The sequence below is a fragment of the Polyergus mexicanus genome, unplaced genomic scaffold (genome assembly GCF_030449975.1).
Source record: "Polyergus mexicanus isolate NDT 795.1 unplaced genomic scaffold, iyPolMexi1.0 SCAF_15, whole genome shotgun sequence".
NCBI lineage: Eukaryota > Metazoa > Arthropoda > Insecta > Hymenoptera > Formicidae > Polyergus > Polyergus mexicanus.
In genome coordinates, this window is record NW_027223335.1 from 4,175,804 (window position 1) to 4,194,796 (window position 18,993).

Genomic DNA, 18,993 nt, shown 5'->3' on the forward strand with positions numbered 1-18,993 from the left:
CGAAGACGAGATCTTTGATTTAATACAATATAAGCTTATGAGAACGACGTCGACATATACCTGAAATCCCAAGACTGTCAAAGCAGAATGTGCGAGTTCCAGACTGTACAGATTTTAATCAAAAGAGAGAAAGCAGAGTGAGAGAGAGAGAGAGGGAGGGGGGGGGGAGGGGAAGAAGGATTTATTATCTCTTGATATTATGGCGCGGATATCGTCGTTCCGATATTTTATAGTTGATATTAATGGCGTTCCCATCAGGATATCATTTTTTATGTTACTTTACAACCCGCAGTTAAGTTTTTCCTGCGGTTTTCAGCGCTTATTAATTTTCCAATCTCTCCCCTCGGCTTCGCGATTCGTGCATCATAAATTCCGTAAATAATATTGCATTTCCGTTTATGATCGTAAGTGTATAAGGCAACAAGGCTAGTGTATCATATTTATAAAGGATGTCTCTTAACTATGATTGTCTTCCGATTTTGTAATCAAATTAAAATTAATTTCAGAGAAATTTTTTCTGATTTAAACGCTTAAAAATGATGTTGAGAAATTATATTTCAAAATTATAAACAGAGCAAATAACAGAACTCTATCCCCCGGTTAATTTCAAGTGTTCCTTACTGCGGCAGAATCTTAATCTGAGACTTAAATATATCAAGATATTTAATGCTTATACTTAAAAACTGCAAATAAACAATGATATCTCATAAAAGAATAATTTTCTATCTGTTTTAATATCAAAAGATGTGGCATGTGAATATCATAACACCATATATTGTATCAATATTATGATTGTAATTTTGTAGCATTTGTTGTTGCACAGGTATGATGATAATAAGGACTGCATAAGGTGTTTCCGGTTATTGCGGAGGTCGCGAAATGTCATCGAAGTGTTCTCGGAAGCTCTCAACAAGTGTTATATATACGAGCCGACTGCCTTGGCCTCCTGCGACACACTGAACTCCACCTCGATCCTGTACCGTAAGTAGAAGCCGGATTTCTCTCGATAATCACGCATTTGCTCGTAAGACAGAGACCGCAACCTATGACGTACATCGGGCTAAATATGAGACATACTTATGGTAATGAACATGACTTTATGCTAGAAATGCAGAGCGTTTTGTCTCAATAACTGCCTTTTCTCACGGTTAAAGCAAGTTAAATTATTGCTAATGTGAATTACTGCGAGTTTTTGTATCTATCGAGCAAATTGCGATTTTTCTTAGGCAATCGTGAAGTTTATTTCGCTTACAGCCGAAGAAATAAAGCGAATATAGAACACGCGTATAGAAAAGTATATCAATGCTTGACAATAAATTAGAATTAGAGATAAGATTTATTAGCGATATTTTATTTAATGCTAATATTATTTCTAACAAACACAGAAGAAAGGAGCAAATAACTATTAAAGATATTAATAATGATAAAATATAGAAATATGAAATAATATGATTAAATGAAAAGATTTTACACACAAATTATGGTATATATAATATAATAAAACAATACGTACGCTCTTTTATATTTTTAATAATTTTTTAATCAAAGACATTTTTATATAACTTAATTTCGATTAAAAAGATATTTTCGCGAAATTTAGGAATCATGAATCACGTCTGTTTTATTTTTGCGTGCTTTCTTTTACCGAAGAAGAGTATTATGAAGCACATAGCGTGTCGCAAAATAACGTGCATTCACTTGACGCGAATTATTAATTAGCAGTCGCATTCTTATATACGTGGCGTGCGTATTAGCGTCCTCGAGGAATTTGCGGACTTCCGGTTTATCGAACAAACAAATTACAACGCGACCTCCGGAGGGAGGAAGCAGAGTTAAGTTCGGCGTACTCGCGCGTCGGCGAATTAATAGTTCTCAATAATTAGCGTTAATTGGCCGCGGTCCCTAGCGACCGAAAGGAAGTGATGAAGCTTGCGGGAACAATGGGCCACTGCGCCGTGCAAGAATGCACTATATGCACGTCGCGTGCAGAACGCGTACACGCGTGTACGTACCGTGATTTTCTCACATGCGTGATAATTAAAACGCTCTCAAAGATGATTGGAATGCATTTGTATAATCGTTTATATTATATCGCGGGCAAATCAAGTTAGCCCGAATGTCGTTGAATCTCGAAAAGGATGAAGGCGCTGAGACTGAAAATTATACAAAGCTTGCACGCAGTTTTGAAATAATTTACGACAAAATATTTTATTATTATTTTCCATGTATTGAGATGAATTATCGAATTATAACATAAAAAATTGAGTACGATAGTAATTTTGTCAAGAGTTAACGGAGAATAAAATGTGTATAAGAAACTTTCAAACGCGTAAGATTCGCACATATTAACATATAGAGGTATGCGCATAATCACGTACCATACATCGTTATTAGTTGCTTAATGAAGATTACTGATGAGCATTGATCCTCCTCGACTTCCGGTATATTATCACGTACGTTCACCTGTGGCGGCTCCCAAGAAGCTGCACCTGTCGCGAGATCGAGATAGCCAGGTCGATTCCCGCTTGTAATCTCGGTTTCACGCTTTGATCCGTGTCGTTGCACGCGAGAAACTTCACGGGAACCGAAAACCTGGATCGGTGGTCCGGCGGAAGAAACATAATCGAACATCCGTGCGTGAAGTCTTTCAACGAATCTCTCAATGGTGCCGCCGGTGAACTCAGGGACGTCTTGTCGCCTATAAAAAGACCAAAGCGACGACTTCGCAATCTCATAGATGTGCAAGGAATTCACATCCGGCAAATTTGCTCGCGAAAACATACCGTTCTCAGCTCTTTCAGGCTCAAAAAAGCTAAAAACGATCGATAGAAATTTATTCACTCAAAATAAAAAAAAAAGATACTAATAATAATAATAATTTTTAATAATAATTTAAAGATTAATGAAAGAAGTAAAAATTTAGAAGAAAAATGATAATTAATTTTTCGTTTGTTATATCTTTTGTCTTTTTGACAAACATTCTGGAGTATAAAAGAATGCTGGAAGAAAAAACGCCGAGATTTCGTCGAAACGACCTCCCGCGTTCCCATCCATTCTTTGTCATGTTCTATTCCTGTTTCCCTTTTTTTTTTCCTGAACCGTGATCCATGCAGCAACCAGGTAGGTATTCGTCGTCGGAAGCGTGGGAGTGGCCCAAGAAGGTCCTCGTCCTAATCGTCCTGCAATGAAATAAGCAAGGGAAACTACATGCGCCGATGGTCGGTCGCCAATAAAGAACGAGTATGTTGTGCGTTTCTTCGTTTCGCTAAATTATACCGTGTTGTCTGGCGTCTGGGAGGAAGAAATGTTTACACATTCCTAACTTGATAAAGACGATTCTGCCGTCGCGTTCCGCTATTCCTTTTCGTATCTCATCTCGCGAAATTATGATATACGTTTTCTAATATTCCCCCTTTTTCAATTGCAATACATATTTCATTTATTCAGTCGACGAATTTATATTTGTGTTGTAAAACGAATACTTGTATACATTGTAAACGACATATTTCAATTCCTATATAAAATACCTATATAAAAATTCCTATACAAAAATACTGGCAATAAGTGCGGAATCAAAAATTCACTGATAGCAATTGTGTAACTTATTTTGGCGTAAGATATTATTTTAAATCTTGTTTATTTATGAAATTATAAAAGATATACCAACAATAATAACTGGATTATTAATTGGAAAATATAACTAGATTATTAATCAGTTTCACATATCCTTTTTTTCTCTTTATATATTTTGAGAAAAAATTACTTATAGCTCTATTCTCCATTGTCTATTCCATACAATGCATCATACGTAAAAGCCGCTAAGACCAAATAAGGAGAACTCAATCGTAGAAGCCCCCAATTGCGATGCGACAGAAAGAAATAACATTTTGAAAAATAAATTTCTAAACATTTTATCTTTTGCTCGACAAACTGTATAGTCGTGAAAAAGTAGAATTTAAAAGAGAGAAAAAATGTTATGACTGAAAATGTTTGTTTATATGTATGCGGGAGTTATGATTTTAGCCGCCTAGGATCACAGTAATCTTTCTCTAAAGTCATTTTTTCGAAATTCTTGAAAGAAAATAAAGTTGTTGACATTTAAAGGATAAAAAAGGTTATTAACATATTTTCAAAATAAAGGCTATTGGTATTTACACAAATAAATATATCGCTAGCAAAAATTTGAGTAAGGTGCGCATTTTGAATATTGCAATGTTAAAATCCTTTAATAGGAGCTAATATACATAAAAGACCGTTAAAATCCAATTAAAATAAATTAAAAAATAATAACAAAGTGATATATGAAACATATTATATATCATTTAAATAATAATTATCTTTACACATGAAATCTACGCATTTCCAATAATTCTAAAGGCACCGCCGGTCCTTCCCTATTTTTTTCCTTTTGCATTACCGTCGCGAAGAAAAAAAGATGATATGACCAAGTGATTTGACAACAAGCGAAAAATGTCGAAGCTTTTAGATGAAAACGTGGTGTGGAATTTCAGTTACTTCCTGCTTATAGATCGGGTCTTATTGTAGCACCGATGAAAACCGCGGGAGAGCTATTTTTTGAGATTTTTGTGAATAAAGGATACCTGCGAATTTCATCCTTTCGGGATTCATGAAAATCCCGGCCACCTTATATGATCACGTCCAAATATATTTTAATAAAACTCACAACGGAAGGATCACATGTGAGTTGGAATTGTCAAAAATCGAGTGTAATTCTAAAAATATTAATGATTGTACTATTTTTCAGAAACTTAAGTTATATTTTCTAAGTAATAAATTTCAAAAGATTTTATTAAATGCACTGTATATCACTGTGTTTACGAAAAAATATATACACAAATTTATAAATTTGGAATATATATATATATATATTTAAAATATGCAGGAAATCATAAAAGTCACTTAATAATTTTTTTTTTCTTTTTGTTCGATAGGCACGAAAGAAATCGGCGGTGTGGCGATCCGGAATGAATACTGCCCTATTGCTGGTTTATATCACTTCAAATACAGCCTCAACAATAATTCTGCGATATCATTCGAGTGCAACGCATTCTCTTCCGAATTCAATAATTGCCCGGATGGCTCGATCTTACATTTGAACTTCAAACGATGCAACTTTGAAATGCACAGTAAGTTTTCCTTACAAAACTTCTTCGCGATTTTTAACATAAATATGACAGAAATGAAAAATAAACGTATTATTTTAAATATATTTATAGTGAATATATATTATTTTATACGTATATATTTGTATGTGAGAGAAACATTTCATTTTTTTTTTTTTTTTTTTTTTTTTTTTATGAGTCTTTAATTTGAATAGTAAATAACTAATAGCACGTTTGAGATTTTATAAATTAGATTCAACTAACAAATATTATTATCAGTAAAATAAAATGTGTTGTGTGTTAAATACAATGTATCATTATTGTTACCAACTGATTATCGTAACAGAAAAGTTGCGAATTCGGAATACATCATTATAATCTCGTTCTAGCAGATCTCACATACAATTGTTTGGGCAGTTGGCCTGGACCAAATGGTTCTAATTATCTGGCTCTCTGGAACAAAAATACTGATGATGGCAGGCCTCAATATAGATGCGGAGTACGTTACACGATAATTAATCATCTCATTTTATAAGACGGCATTTTAGTTTATTCATAAAGAAATATTTGAAGAATTATTTGTCTATTACATTGCAAAATGATAAATATAAAATATTTATTGTCAATAATTTAATGTAATAATTAATACTTGAAAAAATCTATATCATAAACTTGAAAAAAATCTATATCATATTATTATAAATTTTAAGTTTTATTATATGTGTATGCATATACGATTTGCATAAAAATTATCGATAAAAAAAAATGTGGTAAATAAAATATAATTTTTAGCTATTCCACGTTGATAATAAAAAAGGAAAGACTTATATGGCGTTTAGCAGTGACTCGAGCTGCACAGAAGATTTAAATAATTCAACTAGCGGATATGAAACTTTGATTTTAAGCAAAAGTCCAAATCAAAAGAAGGTGCCAGATTATGTGAAGACTCATGTTGCCACGTGAGTATTTTTCAATAATTATTTTGATATCGTTAGATATTTTGTTTTGTGATCAAATCACGACGCATTGGATCACAATGGATAAAATTATATATTTTACTAATAATATATTAACATAATTATAATAAAATAATTATAATAAAATCAGTATGCTCTCGTAAAATATCAGATTCCCAAAGTGGGCGCAAGGTGTGTGGGAGGAGTCCCTCATAGTTAATGGAACTATGACTTTCACCGATCTCAATGGCTACAATAGTTATACCTTCATTACGGTGGAGTCTAATGAGGAGACTGGTCGATATGTTGTATATTCGAAAGATCAGTGGTGAGTCAATTTGATTACTATTTTATATGCGCATTTTGTCGAAAAAAAAAAAATATATATGAAACTCTCTTCCTCCCTCCCCCTCTCTCTCTCTCTCTCTCTCTCTCTCTCTCTCTGAAATAAATTTGTTTTTATAGATATTCTCTAACATCTTCACATTCTAAAATATCGTCACTATTATTTTATTGATAGCAAAAGTTAAAAATGAAACGAAACATTTATTTTTAATTTCAGTGAGCAAGCTGCCTTTGTGTGCTTAATGATGAGACAACGCAGTGAAAATGTACTAGAATTTACGATAGGTAATTAACTTCCATTCTGTACAATTTTTCATTAAGCAGCAATTTTATTACCGTTAATTGTGATTTTTCAAGAACTTTCAATATTCAAGAATCCAAGAATATATAAGAATCTAAAATATCTATTGTAATAAAATTTTAATAAAATTGAAATAATATAAAATCCACAATAAGAAGATAAATTAAAATAACAATAAAAAACATATAAGTCTGGATATAAATAACTATACAATATCAACTGTAAAAGAAATCTTTTTCTACTTTTTATTAATCTTCTATTTTTGACGGATTTCCACTTGTCTCATATAATGTAACAAAAATAATATATTATTCAATACACATAGGGATGGTCTTTAGTCCAGTTCATCGCGAAAATTTATGCGACGATCCCAATCTGGATAAACTGGTATGGATGACTCAAGCACGTAAGTTAAAATATATATTACATCTTCATAAGTTACCCTTCTAGTAAGAATTTTTGCATTCTATACTTCCTAAACTTATATTCTAATATTAAATCGCATGTTTTTTAAATGCACAATTATTATCATTGAATGTGATAATATTTTGTAACAAGGTATCGAACGCGTAGTGGAGTCACCTTGTCCAATTACGGGTCAGTATACGGGGATGATAACGGATCTGTCAGGAATGTGTGCGGAATTAAGCAGCAACTGCAACACTCGCGAAATAATGTATTTTAAAGTGAGCGATTGCGAATCCGGAGAACTGTACGAAGGTATGTATACAATTATAAAATGTTGAAACACTAAATTTAAAAAAAAAAGATAAATTAAGACGCGTTAGACAAATATTGCTGTATCTAGAAATATTGTTGCAAAAATGTAACTTATATGTATAATCTGATAGAAATATTTATATTTCTTTTCAAAAATCAGTTATCATATTTTTCTCTTATAATTTCTCTAGCTCTCTGGATACATTTTAATAAAAATAAATCTTGTTTTGAGTAAAATCAGATTTTAAAATTTATACTTTTCTTTTTTTTTCTTTCCCCCCCCCCCCTAAAGTATTTCCAATGTATATAGCTTTTGCGCGTTACTTTTAGAGCGAACATATTTATGCTTGGGGCAGTGGGAGGAGAAAGGCGTAATGTATACTTACACCATGAGAAACGATACTAATACGAACGAATGCTTCGTGGGTCTGATCGTCAACGATGAAGAGATATATATCAAAGAAGCTGGCGATCATTGCATACGAAATATAGATCCCAAAAAGGAGGGTATGCGTCTCTACAAAAAGGGTAAATATCCTTATAAGCACTTATTGATGTATTCCGCTTATATTTTCATTTCATGATTTTTAATTTGTAATTGGATATTTATTATATTGTATATTCATGTAAAGTCAGTCATATAGGAAAATATCCTGAATGAATGAGATCATATGAATGAAATCATTTTTCCTTATAACTCTATCGTAGCAATGATAGAGATAGAGAATTTTTATGTTATGATAATGTTATTTAAGGACAATGTTATGGGAACTCGCCGAGTCCTGCACCTACTCCGTTGAAACCGATCCCTCATAATCCAATAATGAGGATTACGACAACTCCGCGATCGAGATTATCGGGTAAGAAAAGATTATATCATTCAGTTATATTTACAATCTATTCAGATTAAGATTAATTAAATAATATGTAATCAATTAAAAAGTTCATTTAATCTTGCTTATTATGATAAAAAGTTAAATATTATTGTTAAACAATGAGTGAATATTTGATCTTTTCTTTTGACAGGAACTACTCGAGTGCCAGGAAATGCAGTTTCCTCATCAGCTTCTTGCAGATTGAGAGCGTGCACGAATTTCGCACTCCTCATCGTCACCGTTTTCATCGCGTTCCTCGAAGTAGCTTCCTCGTATAAGCTTAAATAATGACATTCTCTTTTGGACTCGATAGTTACCGAGGTAGATAATGAATATTGATATTTCGATGCATATTTTTGTTATTTTTGTCTGGCGGATAATTGAGAGATGTGAAATCGGTTATTTATTACAAAGACCGACTTGAAACGATATTGTAGAAAGTGTAGAAAATTTTTGTATCCTGTTTACTCTTTATTTTCTCATCGCACACATATCATTCTGCATTTTGAGAAAGAAATTATTTTTTTCATAAAATTATAGAATTGAATGAGAACGTTTGCCATCGAGTAAGCTAGAAAATCTTACAAAGGAGAAAAATTTTATGAATTCAGATTTTTTTTATTGATTTTGGAGAAAACGCAAAAGAAATAGAGCTAAAACTGTATTATAAACTCTTTATCGACGATAAAGTTGTGATTGATCGCTGTCTTTTTTATGTACTGTGGTTTATTACTATTTATTTAACTAGTTTTTTAATAGATAAATACGGGAGATTAGATCTCGACAGTCATATTTTTATATATTGCTTTGTATGATGCAAGAAGTTTTACGCGAGACTTTCATTCACGAAAATCCAAAGAGCAGCTGCCTGCATACAAATAAATAATGATTCTTTTACGAAACAAACTCTCTCTCTCTATAAATTAAAATATAAATACGATAGTAAAAAAGTATTTGACTACAATTTTGTAAACAATTATGTAATAATAAATTTATTTTATTTTCTGAAAAAATGGATTCAAAGATAAAATTTTATAATAATTAACATTAAATTTTTTTAAATTAAATAAAACAGATCACGTATAGGTGTCTTTTATCACTTAGACTCTCGATAGTGATATCTTTTTTATGATAATGTAAGTGAAATGAGATATTTCTTAGAATTCTGTAGAACAGAGAAAAAAAACAAGCCATAAATAAAATAAATATAGCTTAACGAAAGAATATATGAATTACACAATTTCAAAGACTGACAAAGCTATTATTTTAATATGTTTCAATTTCTAGTTTCCTTTCTTCTCTATTAGAGATAAATGACTATTATATATATATATATATATATATATATATATATATAATATTAAGTATGAGAAGAGAAATGTATTATTGCGAAAAATACATATCATCGAATTCTATTAAGGAATAAAAAATTACAAACTCCGTGTAAGTACTAAGAAGATAAGTTAAAAAGACGAGTGAAAGCGTGCCTCATGCTTTGTATTAATTATGATTGAGATTTCAGAATTGAAATGTATTTTATCATATTCGCTTAGACAAATGTCCAAATGTGAAATTAAATATCTAATACTAAGAATGAAAATCTATACATAAAATATAATAATAAAAAGCAAAAGAAAAACTAATTTCTAATTATATGACAGAGCGATTTTAAAAAAATGTTTTTTAATGATAGGACATTTTTTATGTAAAAATGTAAATTACAAAATTAATATTACATAAAAATATAATATTTATCATAATCGCGTTTATAAAAGATTTTGATACTAAATTTATATCTATGCTATTCGTGATTCTAACTTGCTCTCATAGTTAAACTAATATAAAAATGAAGATAGATGTACATAATGTGTAAACTTATTAATTATTTATTAGTATATAATATTAATAGTGTAAAACATTTTACGAAAAATATACATTTATTACTTTTGCCTAATTACAAAATTGTACAAAAAATTATAACTAGTAATATAAACTTTATGTCACTGACAATTCAGTTTTACATTTTTATAAGTACGTTTCTTGGGTATGTAACTTGTATTTAATATAAATAATAGCAAAAAGAGTTTACTCATTGTAATTATTATGAAGGATGTATAGTTGTATAAATGAGACAAGCAAGCAATAATAAAATGTGAGATGTGTTACAGAATAAAAATTACTTAAAATAAGATTTAAAGATAAATCGCAATAGATACATATTACTGTTTCCGCGAAATATAACTCAAAAAATCATCAAAAACTATTAAGGTGCAGAAATATAATTTTTCATTAAAGTATGTGATTTGCGTAATGAAAAACTCAATTTCTATTTATATTTATATTTATAATTATGTATAAGTATTTAGCAGAATTATATAACTGGCCGACATATACAAGAAAATGTACTATAAATATATGTGACAATAATTGATATCTTTAAGAAATATTTGGCACCAAAAGAAGGATCTTTATAGGATATGCATGTGTATATTCATTGTATTTTATTATACTAACGAAAGGAATTTTGTACTTTTACATGAACTATTGTATGTAAGAAAAATTAATCTTTATCGCCAATATATATGTGCGATTTATATATTACATGTCTAAGATAAAAAAGAAGAACTTATGTAATATGTCTTTAATTGATTATGTATTATTCACATTTTTTTTTTTAAGATATTTGATAGCAGAGAGAATAAAAAGAAATCGTATGTATATGAATTGTACGAACTATCTACAGTTAAACATACATTGAATATAAGGGTAATGACAAAATAAAAATAAAAAGCTTTAGATGAATACAAATAAATGCAAAAATATGTATTATATATATGTATATATGAGAGTAGAAAATGATAAATATTTGTAATATTTTATGCTACATATGTGTTTGTTTTTATGTTCCAAGACAGTTTTCTTCCACTCTACTCCCTAGCCATTTTTACTGCTGCCATTCCTTCTGTTCATACCGGTAGCACTATCTACAGTTAAACATAAATTGGATATAAGATGATATTTTTAAGAAACATTAACTAATTACGAAATAGAAATGTATTATATTCACGTTCTTTTTTCATATTTGCTAGCAAAGAGAATGTAAAGAACTCATGTATACATATATAAATTGTACGACTGACTACCCTATAGTTAAACATAACTTGGATTTAAGAGTAATTACAAAATAAAAATAAAAAGCTTTAGAGTAATACAAATAAGTACAAAAATATGCATTATACATGGTGTCTGATAAAACAAAAAGAAAAGTCCTAGCAACCATGCACATATCAACGGGGCATCCTTTCTTGCCGCGCGTTAATACTCGCGCGAATTGATCGATCTTTTTTAATTAATTTTTCAATAATTATTACAAAAATCACGAAATGGTAAAGGACTTTTCTCCTCAGTTTCATCTATTCTACGAAAGGTGATACAGTCCATATCAGACATTCTGTTTATATATATTTATATTTATATGAGAATAGAAAATGATTAGATATATCTGTAATATTTCATACTATATATTTTGACTTTCATATTCCAGGATGGCTTCCTTTCTTTCTATTCCCCAAGCATATTTATTGCTACCATTCTTTCCTTTCACACGATGACATGGTACAATATATGCAATATAATTCTTAGAAGTTGCACTTCCTACTGCTATTGCGGCTTTAGGATTATCAATCGTCTGCGCAATCTTTTCATACGTAGTGATCGTTTCCTTAGGGATACTTATCAAAGATCTCCACACCTTAATTTGAAACTTTGTACCTTTCATTAGGACGCGAATAGAATGCAGGTGAGATGTGTCAGGATGAAAAATTTTCTCAATGACAGTCTTTGTTTTGTTTTCAGTATCTTTTAATGTTTTAGTCTTCGGCCATTTTTGCTTTAAAACTTCCAGAGCTTTGCTCTCGTCCTCGTCGACAAATCCTAAATAAATTACATCTTCATCGGTGTCAGTTATAGCAATGAGACATTTCCCGAAAGGTGTTTGGTGGAATGCATACAACTGTTGGAACGTCGTATATTTGTTTTTGTATTCGTCTATCGTTATACTTCGAAATAAAACCATGATTATGAAACAATTAAAGAATATCACTTATAGGTGTAATCGACAAATAACGTTAGATTTATCTTGAACGGTTCTGAACTGCGTCAATCGTTTATTTCATCACAATATTTGACGAAAGAATAGGCGCAAGCGCAATAGCAGAGTAGCATTGATTGGCCGAAAGTTGTACGTTATATTTACTTTATAGTCTTTCATTCACTAGTACAATTGATAAAAGAAAAATTTATTAATAGTAGCAATAGGCTCGGGGTAAGAACAATTAAATGGGAAATTGGCAAAAGAGCCAAGGCACGGATATCGTTGCGCGAACTCCATCCGCCTTGGCTCTTATCGGCTAGTTTCCCACTTGTCTGAAAAGTTATATATATATGAGAATATATAATAAAGGTAAAAATATGAAAAGTATTATAAATTAATATTCTCTTGGGATATTTATAATACATTTTTATTTAAAAGTAATGTATATTTAAATATGCAAATTAAGAGCTAGATATTCACAAGATGTATACAAAACATATAAAATATGACTTACATAATATTTTCAGTACATCAAAAAGCTTTATTACAATTTCCCTATTTAACGATGAATTGTTTGATGATAGCAGGTGTTGCATTAGCATTGACCCGACACAAAATCCCGCGGCTTTTTGCATCAGATAATAATGCATTCCACATTTTATCCTTCTGTAAAACAAAGATTCATTCGATTTAAATTGTAAAAAAAATATAGAAAAACAAAAAATTTCTAAAATTCAAGTTCAAGATTCTTCTTGTTTACCAAAAAGGTGTTAAAATTTCCACATAATATTAGGCTGTGTTTAGCTCTTGTGAGTGCTACACAGAGTCTTTGTTTGTCTGACAAAAATCCAATACCATGGCTTCTCACGCAAGACATTATTATAACATCTCGTTCTTGACCTTGAAAACTGTCAACCGTATTAACTTCAAAGTTAATTTTCTTTTTCAGATTATCCGATATAGAAGATATCCTGAAAGGTATCAGTCTCGTAATAAATTTGCAAATTTATCATAGTAAAGGAAAAAACAATCGTTGCTTTCACAACTTACTTTTCGTTTATTTTATACAATATAAGCGTCCTTTGATTGTTGTACGGTGTGATAACTCCGAGAGAAATAGTATCGCTCGTATTCTCCCAGTTTGCAAACATCAGCATAGCGAGAATAATATTTGCAACGAACTCTGCTTCGATGGTGTTGGAAAATTTGTCTTTGTTTTGCATGAAATCATGATCCAACACTCTATAGGAGTGAAATGGAAAATTCATTCTATGTTCAACAATGTTTTGCAATCTTCCATCATAGAAATATTTATTCGGCCAATACGAAATGGCGTAATCCATACGATATTGCATGTTCAACATTATTATAGGATTTTTCTGTTGCATCGCGAAAGTGTTCTGTATCCTCGAAAATACCGACTGATCTAATCCCAGTTTCTTCGCTTGCTGACTCAAGATAGTCGCGGGTAATTGATTTGGATCACCAACCAGGACCAGCGTTCTCACTCCCAACATCAATGGTATCAGGGTCTCCGCTTCGCAACTTTGTGTTGCTTCATCAACAATGCAGACAGATATTCTTCCCTTGTAGCCTCCAAAATTGGATTCCATCTGATTGGTGTAACAGGACGAAAGCGTACAAGCGATTATATCGGCGCCATCAAGAATTATGTTTTCCGACATACGCTGAAATTTAGCACGATCTTTTGCATTGAACTCATTAATAGGTTTGCCACGTTTCAGTATTTCATGTCTCGTCGACGTTTCCACTAGTTTTCTATTTAATTCTTTCTTCTTCTCTTCATCTTTATTTTGGCAACTTGCGAGCTCGGCTTTAAGCGAATTAATCCGTGCTTCTAATATCGCTATATCTTCGATATTATCCGACCTAACTGCTTCCTGCGTCATTTTCGTCAAGTGTCGCTTTGCCAATTCCGTCACGGAAATGGGTTTAGTCATTGGATGCATATATTCCAATCGGCCAATGCGTACCATATTGAAACGTTTCTTTTTTAACTTAGACCTGATGTCCAGAAGCCTTAATACAATTTCGTCGATGGCGGCATTAGACGGTGCACAAACTAGGATCCTCAAGGATTTCCGGTTTGTGTGCTCGCCGTGTAATATTTGAGTCACCAGGTTCACAATCACTTTAGACTTGCCAGTTCCTGGCGGTCCTTGAATAAAGCATAGTTTAGCCTCCTTTTTTAGCACAGTTTCTGTTACTCTGAATACAGCCTCCATCTGTTTCGAATTCAAATCGTCTCCCGTGACCAATGAAGAACATGTAAAGTGCTGATCCATCAACGGCAATTGATATTCTTCAATTTTTGGATTCAAAATTATTTTCGAGAGCGGTGACTGAGGAAGATATTGCAGTGCTTGTACCATTCTTATATTCGCTCGTAGATACATAACCGTTCGGACTCTTTGCACTCTATTCATAGGGATATTGTGCTGGAGAGGTCGCATGAACAAAGTATATGTTATCATAGCATATGGATTTTTGACATACTTCCTTAGATCTTGGTTGTAATGCGTGAAATCCCTGATAATTGTTTGTTGCATGTTGATAACATATGCGAATGTCCTGTTGACAATTGGTTTTCCATGTACATTTGTGACATACTCGAAGCACACTAAATCCCCATAAATGGGATGCAGTTTATTGAAATCCTCCTTTTTAACTAACACCTCAAGTTTCAGAGTTGTCAGGAATAAACTGGTCGATGGTATAGGAGTAGATGTAGGATTCTCGACTACAGAACACATCATTGTAGCACGCTGTTTATTCTTCTCAATCATTTCAAACTCTTTGGTCATTGCGCACCATATCTCAAGTAATAGGAGAGGCATCATGATTTCATAATACTGTTTATAGGAATCATAGCTTAATCTCATAATTTGAAGTTCGCATTGCGATACAATCGGTGGTTGCGTCTTCAAATATCGCTGCTCTTCGAGCCACACCGGATTCCACTTGAAAATGCATAGCAGAAATTCTTCCAATTTCGGACTCCATTCTGTACTGGCCATAGATGTTCTTAATTTATTCACAGGTATAGGTGCATCTTTCCCCACTAATTTCTTTAAAGAATTACATTGATCGATTTCGTATTCTCTTATTTCTGATTTTTCGAGAAAAGTCACAGTCTTCTTTTTTTTATATTTAAAGCTCGATTTCAAATTGTTTGATGAAAAATTTTCTGTTTGTACCACAGCATGTTCAGTTGATCTATCTCGTTCGGATATCTTTACATTGTTTTTTTTCATCTCCTTGCTATAGCTGCCTTTTTTCCCCCTACTATCTATCATTTTGGAGTCCTGTATGCTATTCTTAGGTGCTTGAATAGTATTCATATTATCCAATTGTAAAGACTGTTTTAACGATGTGGATATAGTGTTTATTGTATCTTTAGAAACGTCATCTTTTTGACATGATTTTTGTCTTCTGTTGTTAGAAGTTGAAGATTTCTTCAGCATATCAGTTTTATCCGTTAATCGTTCTTTAAATTGAATATTATTCGATTTTGGCAAGTTTATGGACTTATTTGAATGTGATTTAGATGTTGCGGGTTCTTGCTCATTGATGAGAAAATCGCCTCGATTTTTCAATGATACTTTAGCTATCGCTTTAGCAGCTCTGCGCTTAATATTCTTGTCACTATCGACGGACAGTTTCTTTTTCTCTTCAGCAATCTCTTTTAATCTCATTTTTCTCTTTTCGATTATCATTTTTTTTTCATCTTTAGAAATAGCTTTTGTTTCACTTGATGAATGGCAGTCAGCCATCGATTTAGATGTTTTTTCACGATGCTTATGTTTTTTAATGTAAAAGTTATCATTAATTTTTTCTCTTAATTTTGACATTTCCTTTTCTTTTCTTAACTTTGAGGGTGATTTCTCTTTAACCTTTTGTGCTTTATCTTTGCTACTATTGATTCGTCTTCTTATAGGTAAATTTAACGGTTCTATTACTGGAATTAATCGTTTTGTGACTGACTTTTTTGCAACTAACTTTTGTTTTGTACTCTCTACATGTAATGTTTCTTTATCTAATTCTGCGTTTATCTCTGTATCAGTTTTTCGTTTATTTGCATCATCAGTATATTTCGGACTAGGCTCGTTAGAAGGATCGACATCATCTATCGCTTTCATTTCTGTCGTCAGTAAGTTATTATTACTATTACTATCATCACTATTATTATCTATTACTGTCATGTTATTATTCCTATTACTGTCATTATTATTATTACTAATATTTTCTAATTTCTTAGACTCGTCGTCTACATTTGTATTTATATTAAAAATATCATCATCTTGTTTCCAAATTCTCAAATCGACTTCCTCTTTTACAACTGCATTATTAGAATCAAACTTTTTATCCTCGTTAGATAGTTGACTTCTAGATAATCTTTCCAACCATGGATTATCTTCATCTTCACTGTCTGTTAAAAAAATGACGTCATCCACATCGTCAATTTTTTCAATATTCTGATCATCATTGTTGATGTCCTCTTGTTTGCTTCCATTCTCTGTATTATCTTCATATTTGATATCAAATAATTGGGAACATGGAAACACTCCTTCTTCATCATCACTTAAATCAATAACATCAATCTCTGAAAATCGTGTCTTTGGTTCATATTTTATTTTTTTCAATTTTATCAATGATGTGTCACAAGTCATGTTAACAGATACTATAGATGCTTCTTCATCATCGTCTGTTATTTGTTCATCTTCCACTATAATAATTTGATCTTCGGATTGTACAAAGTTTGAATTCTTCGGGAGATTTAATGTATCATTTGTTTTATCAGTACTATTTGATTTTTCTTTTTCAACATCTGTTTTATTTGTGTTTTTATTACTATCATCACTTTTATCTTTATTATTCTCATCAATAATTATATCCATTTCTTCATTAAAATTCGATTTATTGATATTTAAACAGTTAGCAGATTTATTATCTTCAATATCTCGATTCTTTACTTCTTGTGCGAGAGATGTGTGAATTATTTCAATGTCATCTTCTATTTCCATAGCCACAATTTGAGATGTAGTTTCTGTTGAATTATTTGTAGTACTACTACTAGCTAAAATTTGGTTGTTACAAGAAAAATTTGAATTATTTTTTTCTGCAACAAAAATTTCATTAATTTCTTTAATTTAAGAATAGAATTGACTACATAGAATTTACATTACGAATAGAATCTTCCTTTTGATTATCTACTATTGGAAAAAATAAGAATTTACCTTTCAATAGAGTAGCTTCAAAACGATGTGTATTTCTATCTGTATTTTTTGATTTTTTATTTGGCACTTGAATATCACAATCTGAATTATATCCATGTTTTTTTCCTAAAATACGTTCTGCAGGAGAAGTAGATATTGCTGGCAGTACATTATCATTTAAAACTGTGCTTGATAAAGCACTAATTTCTACTTTTTTGTCAAGAGAGAATGACTAAAAAAATCAATAACAAAGTTTTAATAACACAGAAATATTTTTGCTACAAACATTAAATATTATTCCTAAAATATCCTACCTCAATAATGCAAACTTTGTAGGTATAGAATGTATTATTATTTGGATCAGCATCTGAACAACCAATTCCAATAATGTCATTCTCACATAGTTTGACCATCTGATGAGATTTTTGTACCACACCATTGATATAAACACCATTTGAGCTCTGATAAAACTCCAAAAGTTTTTTAATATTATTCAAAAAATTGATAATGTCAAAATGACTATGTTCTATACATACTTTTAAATCTGTGATATACAAATCATCATTGTTACGAATAAATATGCAATGTCTACGGGATACAAGTAGGCTAAGGCAAATAATCATATTCTCCTTGCTTCTACCACAACTATACTGAAAAAATTTAAACATAATTGTATTAAAAGAATTTGTAAGAAAAAAAAGTTTTTTATATATATATATATATATATAATAGAAAGAACATTTAAGTTAAATAAATAATGTTTCAGAATTAACTTTGCATCATATAATAAAGTTAATGTTTTTTCAAACAATAAATATTAAAGCAAAAAATTTAAATAAAAATTAAAATTTTATAATTACTTCAATGAAAATTTTACTTCTCTATGTATATGATACACATCTTTTTTTTGTTATATATTAATTATTTTTGTTATTAATATTTTACTTACAGATTGATTGGGCATACCGAAGACAAAGCGCGTTTTATCTACATTGTGCAGCCGTTCTATTGCAAAATCCATCCTGCGCAATTGCGTATTTAAAAAAAAAAAAATATATATCGTTTTTTATACAAGGGACACTCACAATCTCATGTTAACTTTGTGAACACGAAAATACTTTTATATGCTTTGCACATGTTTTCACACTTGTTTTTTTAATCGTTTTGACAAAAAGAAATGAAATATAGTAACAATTTTGTCCATCAGCCACGCTTTATCTAACATACAATTGAAAATTTTCAATTTAAAACATAACTTCCACTTTGTTTACTTATTTCAAAGAGAGAAACATGAATAATAAGAGATCCAGAAAATGCGAGCGCCACTGTTTTCATTCGTGAAA

General features: G+C 31.0%; 3 protein-coding genes across 12 annotated transcripts in view; 1 reads left to right on the forward strand and 2 right to left on the reverse strand.

Annotated features, from left to right (window-relative positions):
* Positions 1-9,390, forward strand: part of LOC138939674 (uncharacterized) — a 61,462-nt gene extending 52,072 nt beyond the window's left edge. For 4 of the 5 annotated variants that reach the window (XM_070307718.1, XM_070307721.1, XM_070307722.1 and 1 more), the window contains 11 exons: positions 824-981; positions 4,953-5,147; positions 5,513-5,622; positions 5,916-6,082; positions 6,252-6,407; positions 6,642-6,709; positions 7,051-7,131; positions 7,284-7,445; positions 7,776-7,973; positions 8,201-8,305; positions 8,472-9,390. In XM_070307718.1, the coding sequence (XP_070163819.1) occupies positions 824-981; positions 4,953-5,147; positions 5,513-5,622; positions 5,916-6,082; positions 6,252-6,407; positions 6,642-6,709; positions 7,051-7,131; positions 7,284-7,445; positions 7,776-7,973; positions 8,201-8,305; positions 8,472-8,608 (1,537 nt within the window). In that variant the 3' untranslated portion in view covers positions 8,609-9,390. The remainder of the gene's footprint in view (positions 1-823; positions 982-4,952; positions 5,148-5,512; positions 5,623-5,915; positions 6,083-6,251; positions 6,408-6,641; positions 6,710-7,050; positions 7,132-7,283; positions 7,446-7,775; positions 7,974-8,200; positions 8,306-8,471) is intronic. The other variant, XM_070307719.1, reaches the window with a different exon arrangement.
* On the reverse strand, positions 748-12,486 carry Agt (O-6-alkylguanine-DNA alkyltransferase). Of its 3 annotated transcripts, XR_011447882.1 has the most exons (3): positions 11,839-12,486; positions 2,379-2,698; positions 748-1,043 (listed from the first exon to the last, which is right to left on the reverse strand). XR_011447882.1 is itself a non-coding variant. In XM_070307724.1 (2 exons), coding segments are annotated over exons 1-2 (558 nt in total). In that variant the 5' UTR covers positions 12,396-12,486; the 3' UTR covers positions 2,248-2,697. The 3 variants fall into 3 exon arrangements, 2 of the variants coding, with proteins under 2 accessions (XP_070163825.1, XP_070163824.1); XM_070307724.1 differs by lacking the exon at positions 748-1,043 and having other exon boundaries at positions 2,248-2,698; XM_070307723.1 differs by lacking the exons at positions 748-1,043; positions 2,379-2,698 and adding an exon at positions 5,364-5,576.
* On the reverse strand, positions 10,359-18,966 carry LOC138939673 (uncharacterized). Of its 4 annotated transcripts, none has more exons than XM_070307716.1 (8): positions 18,600-18,966; positions 18,187-18,300; positions 17,965-18,111; positions 17,672-17,882; positions 13,464-17,511; positions 13,174-13,384; positions 12,928-13,079; positions 10,359-11,304 (listed from the first exon to the last, which is right to left on the reverse strand). In XM_070307716.1, the coding sequence occupies exons 1-7, from the start codon at positions 18,669-18,671 to the stop codon at positions 12,969-12,971; spliced, it is 4,914 nt and encodes a 1,637-aa protein (XP_070163817.1). In that variant the 5' UTR covers positions 18,672-18,966; the 3' UTR covers positions 10,359-11,304; positions 12,928-12,968. The 4 variants fall into 4 exon arrangements, with proteins under 4 accessions (XP_070163817.1, XP_070163814.1, XP_070163816.1 ...); XM_070307713.1 differs by having other exon boundaries at positions 13,464-17,553; XM_070307715.1 differs by lacking the exon at positions 10,359-11,304 and adding an exon at positions 12,551-12,593 and having other exon boundaries at positions 13,464-17,553.
* Positions 18,967-18,993: the final 27 nt, after the last annotated feature.

What these genes read in the sequence shown, in the direction of transcription:
- Agt (XM_070307724.1), bottom strand. Translation starts at nt 12,395, where the DNA reads ATGGTTTTATTTCGAAGTATAACGATAGACGAATACAAAAACAAATAT.
- LOC138939673 (XM_070307713.1), bottom strand. Translation starts at nt 18,671, where the DNA reads ATGGATTTTGCAATAGAACGGCTGCACAATGTAGATAAAACGCGCTTT. An exon ending in TGTATATCACAGATTTAAAA is followed by an intron (nt 18,112 to 18,186) that starts GTATGTATAGAA and finishes GAGTTTTATCAG; the next exon opens with AGCTCAAATGGTGTTTATAT. An exon ending in ACAAAGTTTGCATTATTGAG is followed by an intron (nt 17,883 to 17,964) that starts GTAGGATATTTT and finishes TGATTTTTTTAG; the next exon opens with TCATTCTCTCTTGACAAAAA.